General features: G+C 36.3%; 1 protein-coding gene across 2 annotated transcripts in view; it reads left to right on the top strand.

Moving 5' to 3' along the window:
* Positions 1 to 17,468, top strand: part of mRpL23 (mitochondrial ribosomal protein L23) — a 126,464-nt gene that overhangs the window by 85,040 nt on the left and 23,956 nt on the right. For both annotated transcript variants that reach the window (XM_081752060.1, XM_081752061.1), the window contains exon 3: positions 7,951 to 8,024. In XM_081752060.1, coding sequence (XP_081608186.1) covers positions 7,951 to 8,024 — 74 coding nt within the window. The remainder of the gene's footprint in view (positions 1 to 7,950; positions 8,025 to 17,468) is intronic.

The following is a 17,468-nucleotide window of genomic DNA, read 5'->3' as shown; positions in this document are numbered from 1 at the left end:
GTTTGGATTTGGTGCTGAAGGCATCCCATTATAAAATGGAAAAGGAAAACAAGGATAGAACGGAGGTGGCATATGATATTGTGTGTAAAAATGCTTAAAATTTTGCTTGGCTTTAGAAAATGCATTCTTTCGCTTATTTTGGTTCTCGTGAGAACGATGACCTACTTGATTACTGCGAAAAGTGGAGGGAGAAGAAGAATCTCTGAGCTGAGCTTAAGGTGAGCGAAACCTTGGGTGAAAATATTTTCTATTTTTCTTCTTCTTGTTTTGCTGGTTATTGGTGACACTGGCCGCTACAGTGCTAGGGCCTCAAGTTGTTTTGAAAGTTTTGATAACTGGTCGTCAACAGTAGACGGCGGAGAGGGAGAGGAAACTTCCTGAAATGACACATTCTTTTGTTCCTGTTGATTACGGTACTTCAAAAGAGTGTCTGAGCGTTGAATTATTTGAGCCTTAGCTATCAAGTGCTGAAAATTGTGAAAAGTATGCTGTGCTAATAAAGGTACGAATCTCGGTTGTAATGATAATATTGTCTGCAAGAGAAATGACTTGAACGGCATAGGTGGATCTATACGTTGTGATAAATCGTACTTTTGATAGAGAAACGGAATTAAATTCTCATCCTTACCCTGAGTCCTTTGATGAAACTGTAAGGTAGCGGAGAGGGAGGAATTGGAAGGGGAAAATTCTTGTAAGAAAGCTTTTTTGAGATATTCCCAGGATAGATTCAAGTAACTACTGTTACTGGGGAGCCAAAGGGCAGGAAAGCTAGATAAAGAGAAATATTTGTTTACGTTTTTGGTTATTTAAGTTATGCAATAATGCAAATTTCTCAAACTGTTGAATGAAAGCTTCCGCGTCTTGTCCTTGTTCATTCGAAAAGGTGTCCAGAAAGGATGGATAAGCAACCGGTGTTTGAGAGGAGGAATTAGCACTGAGGTCACTACTAGCGTTCTGCTGTCTACGTGACATAATGGCACACTTTCTTTACTTTAAATAGCTAAAAAAGACACACTTATAAATAGCAAGGAACAAACATATATGCACAAGTATAATGCAAACTACCAATACTAGACATGCATAAACATTGAAAAAGGTAGTAAGTTTGTGTTTGTGAGAAATGTATTAGTGGTCTTTTGCTTTGAAAAATATGCAAGTACCATTCATAGCGCAACGCTAATTGAGAGTGAAAGTGCCTGAAGGGCAAAGAACTGCATAACTTGAAAAGCGTTATTGATATTGTCTATAACGGTTCCCGGGCAAGAGTCATGTGATATGCTTTTAAAAGAGCCAAATTAAGATTTATTTTATAGTACTAATAGTAATAAAGTGAGTTTGAAAGTGAAAGCATACCTTTCAGTAGTAGTAGTGTTAGTATCCATTACCTTATTTGAGAACAGATTATGAAAAGAATAAAATTTTCATTGTTCATTATTTATTACGAAACAAGTTGCAGACTTCATGTAGTAAGCAAGAATATACTAAACAAAAAAAATGTAAAGTGCAATTTCCTTTAATTAGTCTACATGACTAACAATCATTTCAAAGTTTCAAAAGCAATGTTAATGCAAAAATAAGGTAAGCCTTACGAGACCACCAATTGAGTTACAATTCTCAAGAAGACAAATCAATAAAGTAAAGGTTATACCTTACAGTGTGAATATTTGTTTTCTAGTTCTCTCATGTCTGAATATTAATGTCCTGTAAAATTCTACTAATTGAGAGAGAAGCGTCCATGTATGTGTCCATTTGAGCCGTAGTTCCTCAAGACGAATCCTGAGTAATGTTTTCAACTATTTATACTATTTTGTTTTTTGTAAACCTCATGGATAAAATCCAAGAGCTTAACTACGTCAGAGTTGTTTTGTACAGTGTTTATGTCCTTGGATTTTCTGTTCACTCTTGTCAAAATATAATTTTGTTTTTTCACCTGAGTACTTACTAAAGAAAAAGTTCGGATTCACATACATATACGGTAAAAAGTTTCTTTTTAATATTTCAACAAGATAGAAAATGTGACTTTTAATTAAACAACACAGAAGGTACATATGTCATTATTTTTTATTAATACACAACAGCGTATTATGCAAAAAATAAAAACATTATTATATTTAATCAATAGGCTAGGCTATATCACAGGCTAGCTCTATATTAAAACTAGGTATGTATTTCCTATCAAAATCCTTTTTACCTTTTCAACATTAGGCTTTCTTATACCTTGATTATAAGTAATCAAAATGTGTGAAAACTGCTAAGTATCTCGGAGTTAAAATATCTGATACACTTAACTGGAATCCACATATAGAACGTGTAAGAAGTAAGCTAAGCAAGCCGTATTATGCAATTAGATGTATAGAAGATGAGATTAATTTAAAAACAGCGAAGTGTATACAACATAAGGTATCTAAAAGTACCACTTGAAATACTGAAGAAACGAAAAACGCATGGTTTGCAGTAAACACCAGTATCAAATGAGGCCTCAGGAACGAAGTGAATTTTTTGTAATGAAACAAAGACAAAAACATGAATAACATGAGAAGGCACACGCAAAGATATACAACGCACTTTGTTTCATGCTTCTACTGCACATAGTAACGAAGATATGATCATAGGACTGGTTGCAAACATGAAGATAAGTGGCCCATTTTTCCGCCAGTATTGCAATACGTATAAACTGTCAGAAGTCATGGGAAGAGACCAAAAGCACGAACATACAGTATGTCGTTCGAGAGGGAAGAAGAAAACATGAGACATCATCAGCACAATTTATTTGACAGTGTACAGCATGTAATGAAAATTAGCATGATAGTATGTCAAGAACCATAGGGACTGGTAGGTGCAAAGAGCGTAAACCTAGTCTGCCAGAGTGTATGTTCAGAATGGTGACTAGCATCGAGACGCACTCACAAAGATCGTTCCACAGAATGTAGCATCGCTTGTTGAATGGCCCTACAGTCTGCAATAATGCAATGTTGCTTATCGTCTGGTGTTGTTGGCACATCCCAGTAGACAGTGTGTTTCAGTTTCTCCAGAGAAAAAAAGGCTAACATCGGCGTGAGGAAAACGAGCCGACCATTTACAGGTCTTCCCGTTCTGTCCTCCTATTGGGAAACATATTCAAACAGCTGTAGTGTGTCTGCATTGTGAACTGGGCAGCCGTCATGCTGATACCACATTTCACTCTTTGTCTGAAGCAGTATGTCCTCTAATAATGTTGGCAGTTCATTTCATAGGAAGTATCTGTATCGGTCAACATTACGTATTCCATATGTGAAAAAAGCTCTAACAAAGTACCACCTACTATTCCAAACCGAATGTTCACCTACTATTCCAAACCGAACTTGAACACTCTATGTATTCGTTCGAAACATTAGCACATATGAAAAAATATAGTAGTGAATTTATTGTCAACAAAGATATTTACAGATACAAAACAAAAAGTATAGAAGACATGCACTTGCATACACACAGAACAAACATATATATAATAAATCAGTTACAAAGGTTCTGTATTATACAATCTCTTCCATCGTATATAAAAAAATCAGATCTCTGCAAACAGCTTTAGAATCGAACTTATAGGGTACTTGGTAGAACAATGCTTTTGTTGAAGAAAATGATTTAAAAATTCGTATTCGTAAAATTAAATGTATAATAATTAGTGAGTCTAGTATAATCCATATGTAATAATTGTATATATGTTTATAATTTCATTTAAAACTGACATGTCTAATTTTGTTGTATGACGATGAACGGATGCAATAAATTATCATTATGATTAAGTAAGGCGAGATTTTGAGAAATGCTACACCAAATGATTCGTAGAGAGACTGAAAGATTTTCCATTATTGTTACACATTTATTTGAAACACAGTACATAACTTCTAAGTCCGTACTTTGCATATTAATATTTTTTTTTAAATACAAAATATGAATATGTCATGAGAGAAGATGATTTTGCTAAGTTTCGGGTCGGGGTGACTTGCCAATTTATTGGGGAACTATGAAAGATGAGTTGCAGTTGTTGCGCCCCGGAAGAGAGCTTGTCCAGTTACAGGTAAAAAGCGAAGGTGCGCTTCAGAAGAAGACATGAGTAAACTAGGATCGCTAATCCAAAGGTTAAGGCGTACGGTATTTGAAAGAACAGACTACGAATTGACGTATTTATTACTTCCAAGTCTGTTAGCTTTACAATTCTAATTTCTACAAAGTTTCAAGTACTCTGGGAACCGGAGAAGGCTGTAAGAAGTTTCGGCGCTAGAGTAGTGTAGAGAAGTGTTTGAGAGTGAATATGCTACGTGGAATGTAATGCCTTCAGCAACTTAACACACGGGTAGAACTCCGCTACTGACCGGTAGGTAATTCGCCGGCACCGGTAACTGAAAAATGGTGTTTTTATATTTATCGTTCTGCTGCGTAATCACACTCTCTCAACTTGATTCGGTTGACAGTCACATTGATACATATTGCATGATGGGCTCATGATTTGTTCATGATTGTACATAGTCTAATTCGTGAAGAACACATTCTTCTGACGGTAGACATCATTCGATCATCACCAGATGTGTTACGAATTTACATCACCTCTGATATTTGATCTATTGCCCTTGTTTTCTAGTTGAACGCCAGTATAAATTATCTGGCAAATTATAAAATTTAGTTTGACTTATACCAATATTCTGTTGCCAATAAAATAACTTACAATTTTATGCTTTTGAAAAGTTTTCGTTTTGAGTTGAAATCAATTGCATTATATATTTTATAATATAGAACACTAATATTAAAGAAAAATGAATATACAGAGATTACAGAACAGACCACAACCAAATGAATACCAAAAAAAAAATTCACCAAAAGAATGAGGGTACATAACCTCCACCTCATAAGAAAAAACTAAGTAAAGTTAGTTTTTATTATTATTTTACTACATGCAGGCGAATGATCATCGGCTTTTCGATCATGGCAGCGTTTTCCTGGGTTTGATTTCAGCCATTGGTTCAGTTACACCCTCCATTTTGACTAAACTAGTGTCACTTTGTATTAATTGACTTACAGAAGTTACCTGTGTTTCCTTCTGATTAGAATACATGCGATTGATAAGTGTCGATTTAAAACATATTGGTTTACAACATTCGTCTTCGATGCCCCAGCTTTTTTTACAATTTTGAAACACTTGCTTCTCTTACAACAACACAGTACCGTGAATGTAATAATGAGACTTGCATCAACACATGCAAATATCGATACCTTTTTTTACGTGAATCGAGTGGTGTAATTTCCACTCCATTTCGTTTATGAGCTCTTTCTATTGCATCTGTCCTATGGAATGCCAATCGTAAATCAGTTATCTGCTACATGGTTTTGAAGGATGTCTGATTGAATGTCGTCAATACTAATTATTTCCCGTGTATTTCACAACAGTCTTTTGTTAAATTTATTTTTAGAATGATATCTTTCTTCGTGACATTAGTAAATACACGTTTTGTGTCTGTATCAAAATTTGAACATCATACCTTTATTGTTTGGATTTAAATGTAATGTTTCTGAACCTGATATCATATTACATCATAATGTTTTTGGTTTTTACATAAAATAGTTATTTTTTCTTCAGTTGGGGAAACAATCAACCATTTGTTATTATGGAGCTGTGTCCGAAGGGTTTGTTGAAGATGGACCATCCGTTTGTTACAGTTTTTTTTTTTTTTTTTTTTTTTTTTTTTTGTATAATACGCGTAAAATGTAACAATCTTGCTTCACGCCAGTATCAATTATCTGGCAAATTATAGTTTGACATTTCACACTAATTTAGAATGATACCAGTATTCGGTTGGCAATAGAATAATTTACAATTTTATGCTTTTTAAATATTTCCGTTTTGAGTTGAAATCAAATGCATTATATATATATATATATATATACAGATGGCGATCAGAAAAATGGAAACACCTGAACGAAATTGCAACTTACCAGATTAATATGGTGTCGGGCCACCTTTCGCCTTCAGAACAGTCTTGATGCGACGTGGGATGGAGGCATAGAGGTCGTGAATGGTACCAAGTGGAATTTTATACCATTCCTCGTGCAGAGCATCGGCCAGTTCTGTGAGAGAGGATGGAGGTGGAAATCGTCGCCGGAGTCGTGTTTCCAAGACGGACCACAGATGTTCAATTATGTTGAGATCTGGGGATTGGGCGGGCCAGGGGAGGTGTTGAACTTCATCCCGATGTTCCACAAACCACGCTGCAACAATGCCAGCTGTGTGAATGGGTGCATTATCATCCTGGAAGATGGCGTCATTGTCCGGGAACAACATCCGGACCATAGGATGCAAGTGGTCTCCTAAAATTGCGACATAATCGTTGGCAGTGATTCGTCCGCTAAGTGTGACCACAGGACCCAATGAAAACCATGATATGGCGGCCCACAGCATCACCGAACCGCCGCCATGTTTCACAGTTGGGCGGAGACACTGCAGATCATAAGCTTCTTTGGGCATTCTCCACACATAAACACGGCCCGTGGTTAGGAATAGGGTGAAGGATGACTCATCCGACCATATCACACGTTTCCAGTCCTCAACGGTCCAAGTTGCATGGTCGCGTCACCATTTGCGGCGTGCGAAAGCGATATCGTTCCTGATGAGCGGTTTGGCCCGTGCAACACGACCCCGTAAGTTCATGTCATGTAATTCGCATCGGACTGTGATTGTCGAAACAGGGTGGGGGAGGTGCTGATTGAGTTCCTCCGTCACTTGCTCTGCAGTGGCACGACGGTTCTGCGAGACAATGCGCTTTAATACCCGGCGTGACCTTTCACTCATGATTTTCTTCCGCCTACTGTTCCGCTTCCCCGATGTGGTTTTCCCGTGTGTTGTGTAGGCCGTCGTCACCTTCGACACTGTCCCACGCGACACACCTAACACAGTAGCCACTGCCGTCACACTCACTCCACATAACTGCGCACCAACAATTTGCCGTCTTTGAAAATCTGAGAGGTCTCCCATTTTACACTACCTCCGTCTGCTGCAGCCACTGGACACTGCTGTTCCACTACGCCTGACGTAGTATGGAGACCGACCTAACACACCACCACCAGCGGTCCGGCGCTGCGGGCGCCACGACACCACTGCCAACCCATACATCTGACGTGTTGCCAACTACAGGTGTTTCCATTTTTCTGATCACCATCTGTATATATATATATATATATATATATATTATAACCTAACATACGAATATTATAGAAAAATGAATATAGAGAGATTGCAGAAAAGACCTCAAATGAATACAAAAAAAAAAAAAAAAAAAAAGAAACTACCAAAAGAGTAGGGTACATCATAGTTTCCATAAAAACGCGATAATCTTTAATTTCAGGTGCAACGTGGTGTGCTTTGAACGAACCCATTCACGGATGTCTACGGGAAAGATCGACTTCGAAGACAGGAATATTGACTAAATATTTTGCCTAATGATTTTCATGGATTGAATTTGGAATTTGAGGAAATGATTTGATTCTGTTTTGGCGTGAATGTGCAATGAATGTATGAGGGTTCTACGTAACTAGTGAAATCAAAAATGTGTAATCAAATATTCTGAAACAGAAAAAGGTTGTTTTTCTTTGAATTTTTTTCATAAGTCTTATTCTTCCCACGCAAAGAACTTAAATTTCTGCGAGGTTGATAATATTTAATTTGTAGCTTTTTTAGTATTCTTTATCAGTTAACTTTCTCAGACCCTCCAAACTCAAGCTGGAAGTTCGACTACAGTAGCGTTGATCAAGTAATATTGTGATATACAATATTTAGTATTCAAAATGCTATATGAACTTGAAATTCAAGATAAACAACAAAAGCACTAATAGCAATCAAACATAATATATTAAATGTTTAAAGTTTAGAGTACAGTCAAAAGAAATATATGTACAAACAAAACTACTGATTTTTTTTTTCAGGTGACACTAAGAGGGAGAAGCTTAAAGGCTACGTTGTCAAAGAGGACGACTTCAAAATTGCATATGTAACCTTAGTAAGTAATACTTATGATACTGTTAACATGATAAACTATCATCAGCGGCGCAAATATGTCTTCAACATTGGAAGGGGGAGGGGGACGGTAAGACCGTTCCAATACACTTTTTTTTTTTTTTTTAAAGTGACGTTCAAAATATTTTTGAAGTTGAAGAACAATGCTACGGAGGATCAGGAGAGCAGAGTTGTCTTCAGCATTGGGAGGCGGGCAGATTTGAGGCTCATTCTGGGGGAACATCAATTTCATATCACTTTCCTTTGTGGCAATCAGACACAAATCATATTTCTCTTCACAAAACACTTTCAAATCAGACTATTGGGGGTCAGTCCCCCCAGTTTCAAGATTGGAGGGGACATGTCCCCCTCATCCCCCTGGGATTTGAGCCAGTGAATATCATATACGTCGTCTGTAAATGAAATAATGAGACTGAAGTCAAAATTGACAAATTGGCAACACTGCATTTTCCCGCCCACAGTGCGTATGTGTCAACATCTTTGGCAAAATTGCTAACTTTGTACAAGAATTTGCACCGGACGTGTTTTCAACAGATTGAGCAGTGTTATTTTGCAAAATTTATGAAAAATCTGTTTGTGCTGAGAAACTTTATTTGTGACACAACATTGAAGTACTACAAAGCACAAGACAGCAACTAACAAGAAGTGCAGTGCAGATAAGATTGCTCAACTATTACCAGTGTTTTGTGCATCCAATTCACGCCACAATCAGTTCGCGTATGATTTGTGTAGTGTGTTCATTGCGGCCGATATTCCTCTTTCCAAAGTTGAAAATCCGTCTCTGAAAAGCTTTCTAGAAACTTGCACAAAACGAGAAGTACCCTGCGAATTTACATTAAGAAAGACATACTTAGAGGCTGCATATACTGATGCCATTGGAAATATTCGAAATGAGGTTGGAGACAGCAATATTTTCATTTCCATAGACGAAACCACTGATGCTGTGGGTAGATTCATTTGTAACGTTATAGTTGGGGCCATGGACCCTGGACAACCATCAAAGAATTTTCCTCTTACAGCAGACGTTGTGGAGAAAAACAACAGCTCCACTATATTGCAAGTATTTATCAGTGCTCTTTATCTTCTTTAGCCTGACGGAATAAAACATGACCGTGTTCTTCTCTTCTTGACTGATTCAGCAAGATATATATGGAAGAAAGCAGGTGAGGTACTTAAAGTTATTTTCTCCCAAATGTTACATTTGATATGCTTGGCACACGCCTTGCATAGAGTTGTAGAAACAGTTCGTCAGTATTCCTGAACATTGACAAGCTTATTTCAAATGTAAAGAAGATCTTTATTAAAGCACTTTCTAGAGTTAGTCTTCAAAGAAATTGCACCAGATATACCACTGCCTCCAATCCCAGCTTTGACGAGGTGGGGAACAAGGTTGGATACAGCTTTTTATTATGCCGAGCATTTCGACTAAATCGAAGAGATTGTCAATATATTTGATGAAGAGGATTCTTCTTCTGTTAGAATTGCACAGGAATTACTTGGACAGGCATCTGTGAAGAATGATCTCACATTCATCTTTTCAAATTTCTCAGATACCAACGTCAATAATTTCCCTCGAAAAATAAAATCTGGAACTTGGGGCTGCTATGAGTATGTTTGATGGTGTAGTGAATGGTATGTCAAATATTCCCAATAAAAAGGTGAAATTAAAAAAAAAAAGTATGTCCGTCTTGTTAGTGAAAACCGCGACTTGCAGAAAATTAGAAATATTTCTAAAGTTTTGGGGGATGAGAGCACGGTTGATATGGGTTAGGATCTCATTGTTGTTGCGTGCTTTAAATATGCTCCTGTCACATCGGTAGATGTTGAAAGATCCTTTTCGCTTCTCAAACGAATCTTAACAGACAGGGTACATAATCTTACGGTGGAAAATTTAAATAAAAAAAAAAAAAAAAAAACTACTTGTTACTTCATGCAACAAGATGTGAACTATGTGCTGTTTAGCAGGACTGCTTTCCCAAGAGCCAAGGTAGACTTATCTCTGCTCATTTGTTAGACGTTTCGTAGGCGCACACATAAGATTATTTTGTTAAGCTTTTCCTGTGCTACAAAAACTGCTAATATTTATGCTCTGTGTACTTTTCTTTTCTTAAATTTGATATGCCCTGTTTTCTCATAATTCCAAGATCATGAATTAAATTAGTGATACTTGCAATGATTATTTTATTCATCATTATTTCGCTATTAAATGTAATAGTCTGCATAGTTATTAGAGATTAACTTTTTTTTAATACTAAGACGAAGTCTTCAAAGTAAGACGAATATGCTGATTTCTGCCACATAAAGTGCTGTTTTTGGAATTTATTTTGCCATTTTTTAGAGCAATTTTGGGAATTTATTTTGTCATTTTGCCTGCCATTTTTGGTGTTTTATTTTGCCATAATTTTCGGTCTTTAATCATCACTAATAATTAGAGATGCAAGGGCTCGGAAAAAAACCGGCTTTTTTGGAAAAAAACTCGGTTTTTTCTGCTTTGCTTTTTTGCTTGGGAAATTTTGGGCTTTTTTCAAAATTCTGCTTTAAATCGATAAAGCAGACTTTGTTTCGCTTCTCTATAACACAGAAAGTCATTTAATTGGTGGTTGATACCGATAATAATATAAAACCTCGAAAGTAAACCATGAATTTCGAAAAGATATTTTAAACAATTTTACTTCAACATTTTTACATGATGAATTCCAAAGGATTAACCAATGTATATAATAAACACATTTTAACCTCCTATATACAAAAGTAAGCAGAGTTGGCAAGAACCATGGTTGTTTTTGAAAATGCCGAAAACCCGTTTTGGGGGGGCAGTTTAAACCAGGCTTTTTTGGGGTTTAAACCAGGTTTTTTGATTTAGATATTTTGCTTTATGTATTTGTATTACATATTCACAGAAATAAGTTTCTTTCGCCTTGGTGTTATTATTCAACAACGGGGTTATGCTGGAAGAGGTCCCATAAGCTTAAAGAAGTCCGGTCAGTAAATTTCTTAAATTGAGAAACTTCCGCCCTAGCCATCGGGAAAATCCCGTCATTCTTTTAAATGTAAAACAATAACGGGAAAATCCTGTAAAATTTAATTTGCATGTAAAATTTAAAGGTCAACGCATTATAATCAGTACGCTAAAACTGAGTGACACACAATCATAGTCAACGTCTTGCGAATAAAATCAGAAAAATAAACACACTGCTGAACAAGACTGCACTTATTTAATATAAAAACACATTTACACCTGACGTTTCGATCTTCTATCCAAGATCCTCATCAGACGTGAGTGTACGTCTGATGAGGATCTTGGACAGAAGATCGAAACGTCAGGTGTAAATGTGTTTTTATATTAAATAAGTGCAGTATTGTTCAGCAGTGTGTTTATTTTTCTAAACTGAGGTATTAAATTACAAATTTAGTATGTAGGTATCATTGAAAGTCCAATCCAAGCTAATGTTGGAAGCTAAGTAGGCAATTGATAAATTTTACCAATTTTAATCAATATATTTAAGCAACCTTCGCTTCTTTATAAAACAACAGGCATGCAGAAATATATAATTTGGTTTCGTTTTGTATGTTTAGGCTTAACATCCTTACGTAATACCGAGGTTATCAAGAAGAAGACTTTCGCTTAAAGTGACATCCGAAAGAGTACTTGGTTTACACATGAAAGAAGGGTTGTGGTTCGACCGAGAATTGAACATGGGACACCTTGATTAAAAGGTGAAAAGGAAATAAGACTAATGCAGATGGTTTGACATGTGAAACGTCACTATGAAGTTTACACGATTCGCATTTTTGTTCTTTTAATTTTTTTTTAGTTTAAACCAGTTATTTTTTTTTTTAAAAAAAACAGCTGGTGTAAACGAGCCAACCCTAAGAGTAAAAACTTCTTTCAAAAAATACACAAATAACTAGCAAAATTGTATGTAGTATTTTTATTCAAAATATTCCATACCCTCTTTTTGAAACAAAATAAAATTAAAATAAAACATAAGAGAAATAGTTAGATTTGTATGATACAATTAAAGGCTGCACATGGTTCTGTATATTCTTGAAATTCTACAGTCAAGTTTTTTATAACCACCATCAAGGGCGCCCATCAGGGGGCTTAAGGGGGCGCTTGCCCCCCCCTAGAGGAAAATGTACTTCAGAATATTGAAAATCCAATAGGATTTTTACATTAGTTACAGCAAAATTTGAAACTATTTTTGAAACGTCGCTTATACTTCCCCTCCTTGGAAACCACAACATGGGCGCCCTTGACCACCATCACGGTTTACCCAGTCCTCAAGTTTTCTGAATTTTTAACAAGAGGGATTCAACATATCATTACGGAACAAAAAAAAAAAAAAAAAAAAAAAAAAAAAAGACTACGGAATATATTTAAGTTAAGCTAAATACAACTGCACAACAAACGTGACTGAGTGGTTGGCTTTTGCGCTTCTATCGGGAAGTCCGGGATTCAACCCAGCATTCGACCATTCTGACAAAGCCTTCCTTCATTTCATCTGAGAATGTAGAAATAGTGCGTGTACTGGCCGACTAGGAGTGTAGGAGTTGGCCGACTTCCTTTCTTACTGTTTTTAAATCGTTATTATTACTAATTACCAGCAGTGACAGTTTTGCGAAGGTTAGAGGATCGGTCTTTCGGACTGAAGCCTGTTCTCCAAAGTTGTGGAATGTCTAAAACGAACGAAATATCTATTAGTTATGCCTTTACTCATAAACTTTAAGCTCCCGTCAAATAAAAATTACGAATATTTAGAAAAACTAAACATTAGTAGTAAGAAAACCCCTCCCAAAACACTTTTTTAAATTCGCCACTGATGTAATGATCTTCAAGGTTGTATCCAGAAGATTATTGCTAAACATATAAATGAAACGAAATATTAGTTATGCCTGTACTCATAAACTTCAAGCACCTCCCAAATAAAATTAGGACTTTTTAGAAAACGAAACAATCAGAGAAACCCTTCCCAAAGTACTTTTCTAAATCCGCTATTGATTATTTGTATAAATTGGTATTCAAGGTTGTATCTGGAAAATTATTGCTAAATCATTGCACAACTACAGTATAACAGAAATGTGGAAATACGGTTTGACAGACATATTGAAAAACGTATGCTTTGACGGATATATAGAAAAACGTAAGTTTAACTTTCGTGCTAGAAGCTGGAGTACTAAGCTCTTAGACAGGGCCGTGCTGGGATACTAATGAGGGCGGTGGACAAGTCTACTAAAGGGCGCCCGTACAAACGGGAATATATATACAGGGTGTTTCAGATAAAACGTCCAGTGCTTATAAATCCGAAACGGCTGAGAATAAAAAGATGAAACAAAAACTGAGATAGGAAAATGTCATAGGGCGCATCACATGGTGTTGTTGTGGTGACTCCCAGGGCCCTCCTTCAATGGGACTCAGGGGCCAACTTCAAATTTTCAAACGTGAACACGTATTGAATCATACCTCATTCAATAGTACTTGAAAAACGAAACAATTTTTGTAGGAAACAATTTTCGATTTGGGCCACCGTTTTTAAATGGCCGCAAAAAGTGTGTCCTATATCAGATAAAACGTCCAGTGCTTATAAATCCGAAATGGATGAGAATAAAAAGATGAAACAAAAACTGAGATAGGAAAATGTCATAGGGAACATCACATGGTGTTGTTGTGGAGACCCCCAGGGTCCTTCAAGGGGGCCCAGGGGCCAACTTCAAATTTTCAAACGTGAACACGTATTGAATCATACTTCATTCAATAGTACTTGAAAAACGAAACAACTTTTGTAGGGAACTATTTTCGATTTGGGCCACCGTTTTCAAAATGGCCGCAAAAAGTGGATTCTGTATCAGATAAAACGTCCAGTGCTTATAGGCCTAAATCAAAAAGGCTGACAATAGAGAGATGAAACAAAAACTGAGATAGAAACGATGATAAAGCATATCAAGTTGTGTTGTTGTGGTGACCCTCAGGAAACTCAGTGAAGGGGGCCTAGGTGCCAACTTCAAACTGATACAGGACTTTTTGCGGGCATTTTGAAAACGGTGGCCCAAATCGAAAATTGTTTCCTACAAAAGTTGTTTCGTATTTCAAGTACTATTGAATGAGGTATGATTTAATACATGTTCCCATTTGAAAATTTGAAGTTGGCCCCTGGGTCCCCTTGAAGGAGGGCTTTGTGGGTCACCACAGCAACACCATGTGATGCGCCCTATGACATTTTCCTATCTAAGTTTTTGTTTCATCTTTTTATTCTCAGCCATTTCGTATTTATAAGCATTTGGACGTTTTATCTGATATAGGACCCCCTTTTTGCGGCCATTTTGAAAACGGTGGCCCAAATCGAAAATTGTTTCCTACAAAAGTTGTTTCGTTTTTCAAGTACTATTGAACGAGGTATGAATCAATACATGTTCCTATTTGAAAATTTGAAGTTGGCCCCTGGGTCCCCTTGAAGGAGGGCTTTGTGGGTCACCACAGCAACACCATGTGATGCGCCCTATGACATTTTCCTATCTCAGTTTTTGTTTCATCTTTTTATTCTCAGCTGTTTCGGATTTATAAGCACTGGACGTTTTATCTGAAACACCCTGTATATATATATATATATATATATATATATATATATATATATATATAGAGAGAGAGAGAGAGAGAGAGAGAGAGAGAGAGAGAGAGAGAGAGAGACTTTGAAAGAAAGTATGGGTGTCATTTTATATCAAAATCACCACCAAACTTGTTTTAGTATTAACGTAAATAGCTAACCCCAAATCGAAATCCTATTTACTACAGAAAAACTTTTTAGTTCCTGTAATAACATTTCTGTCAAATAAAAAGAAGCTAAATGTATCAACAACTTAATATAGCTGTATGGCCTATGGACGCAGGAGGTTCACTGCCGCGTTTATAAAAGCTCTCCATTGATTTCTGTCCTTAGTCAACTGAATCCAGTTTCTACTTTATATTTCAATCTCTGCGAGAACCATTTTAATATTGTCCTTCCATCTGCGCCTCAGTCTTCGTAATTTTCGTTTTCCTATTTGGATTTCCAATTACAACTTTGAAAGAGTTTCTAATTTCTTCCATACTGGCTACATAACTTGCCCACTTGAACCTCCTAGACTTGATGACCCTAACAATGTTTGGTAAACGGTATAAAATTATGCAGTTCCTCCTTATAAAGTTTCCGCCTTTCCCCATTCCCGTTCCTCTTGGAGTTCGAATATTGACTTAACAATCTTGTTTTCAAATACTTTCAGTCTACGATTTTCCCTCAGAGTCAGTGGCCATGTTTCGCAACCATACAGCACAACAGGCATGATTATCGTTTTATATTTTGAGCTACAAATTCCTCAACAGAATTAGCGACAACAAAAGATTTTTAACTGAATAATAACCCGAAATCCCCGCTTCCAGTTGACATTAAATTTTTTAGTGATTATGGTTTTGGTCTGTTAATAATGATCCTAGATATTTGAATGTATCCATTTTGTCGAAAGAAAATATTACTCTATTTGGTATTTTAACACATCCATGAAATGCAGTATTACGAGCCCGACAAACTTTCATTTATTTAATTTTTTCTGCATTTACTTTAATGCCTATATCCCTGCAAGCGTTAATTAAGATTTCTGCATTCCTTTCTATTCTTCTATCATTCCCTATTAAATTTACATCATCAGCATACGCCATAACCTGGCAAATACAATTCAGCTCTAGCACCTGATTGCTGTCTTTGATTTTCATTATAATGTTCTCCAGAACAAAGTTAAATAATAATGGCGACAACGCATCTTCTTGTTTCAGACCATTTTCAACATGAAAGCTCGTGAACAAGAATTTCTCTACTCGAACCTTACTTTGGGATTCATTTAAACATATCCTAATTAATCTACCTTTTTCGGGGTTGCAAATTCTGTAAGCATGTTGTACAATTAATCCCTCCTACCCGAGTCTAAAGTCAATAATTGATGTGCCAGGATATTGTATTTTCATTTCTTTTCAAGTATTAGTCGAATGGTAAATATCTGGTTGATAGTTTATCGATTTTACCTACATCCGCTCTGATATCTCCAATAATTCCATCTGCATATGGAGTCAATCTTGCTAATAGAATGTTTAAGAGAATTTATTGGATGTTGAGAGAAGAGAAATGCCTCAATAAGTATTAAATCTGTTTTGTTGCTCTTCTGAACTGGAACAATGATTGATTCTTTTCACTCTTGTGGTGATTTCTCCTTGTTCCAGATAAGGAGAATGAGTTTGTGTATCTTGCTCTACAATTCTTCCTCTCCAGCTAAAATTAAGTCAACCAGAATTTCGTCTGCACCCGGAGATGTGTGTTTCTTTAATTTTTTTAAATAGCGATTTCTATTTCTGTCTGGTTGGGTTTTGGAATATACGGTTATGCTGTATGTATTACACTTTTTCCACGCGCATTAGTTTTTGGCTATGTGTTAAGCAAATTTTCAAAGAAATCTTTCCATCTATTTAAGATGCTATCCTGGTCAGTGAGAACTGTTCCGTAGCTTTCTTTAATATATAAACACGAGGTTGATAGTCTTTCTTAAGTTCGTTGATGCATTTATACATGTCCTGAATGTTTTTGTTTTCACTATTATCTTCAAGTTAATTAATTTTAACTTTCAAACGTCGCGTTTCTTTGTTCTAAAAGTTTTGGAAGTTTTGTGCGAGATGACAATGAAATTTTATGTAGTTATTTCGTTCGGATTTTGTAGCCAACGCTGTTTCTTCTGTTTTCTCTTCTTTGCTACTTTAGGGCATTCGTGGTTGAACCATGTTTGTTCCTACGTATTTTTGCGTGCCCCAATATTTGTTTTGCTGAAATTTTAATGTTATCTCTAATTTCAACCAAGTATCCTGAACACTAGTGCACTCCGAACCTTCTAAAACTGAGAATCTACTCGACACTTCAATCTGGTTCCCCTCTCACCTGACTCTCCTCTAATTTTGAATATTTAATTTCAGATATTGAATATTTCCTTTATTCAACGATCCTCTCTCTCTTACTATCACAATCAACTCCTCTGAACATCAGTTGTGCGAGACTGTTTTCTTCTGTCTACTAAAATATGATCAGTTTGATTGTGTTTTTCCATCTGATGAAGTTCAAGTATATTTATGAATGTCGCGATGTTGGAATTTTGTAATCTTCACGATAAGGTTTCTGGATGTTACACAGTTCACGAGTCTAAAGCCGTTGTCACAACCTTCCTTATGCAAACATTTATTCCCTATAATCAGTTTGAAAATAACCTCTCGTCCGACTTTCGCATTGAAACCGACTAACAGAATTTTCATATGGTAATGCAGGAGATGTTCAAATACCCGTTCTACTCTTTCGTAAAAACTGTATTTTTTTAATCGCCATCCTTATTTTCTGTTAGGGCATGTGCATTTAAAACAACA

This window comes from Thermobia domestica, chromosome 3 (genome assembly GCF_964235325.1).
Source record: "Thermobia domestica chromosome 3, izTheDome1.hap1.1, whole genome shotgun sequence".
NCBI classification, from domain to species: Eukaryota; Metazoa; Arthropoda; class Insecta; order Zygentoma; family Lepismatidae; genus Thermobia; species Thermobia domestica.
Note: the sequence above shows the minus strand (reverse complement) of the source record. Positions and strands in the feature narration are given on the sequence as shown.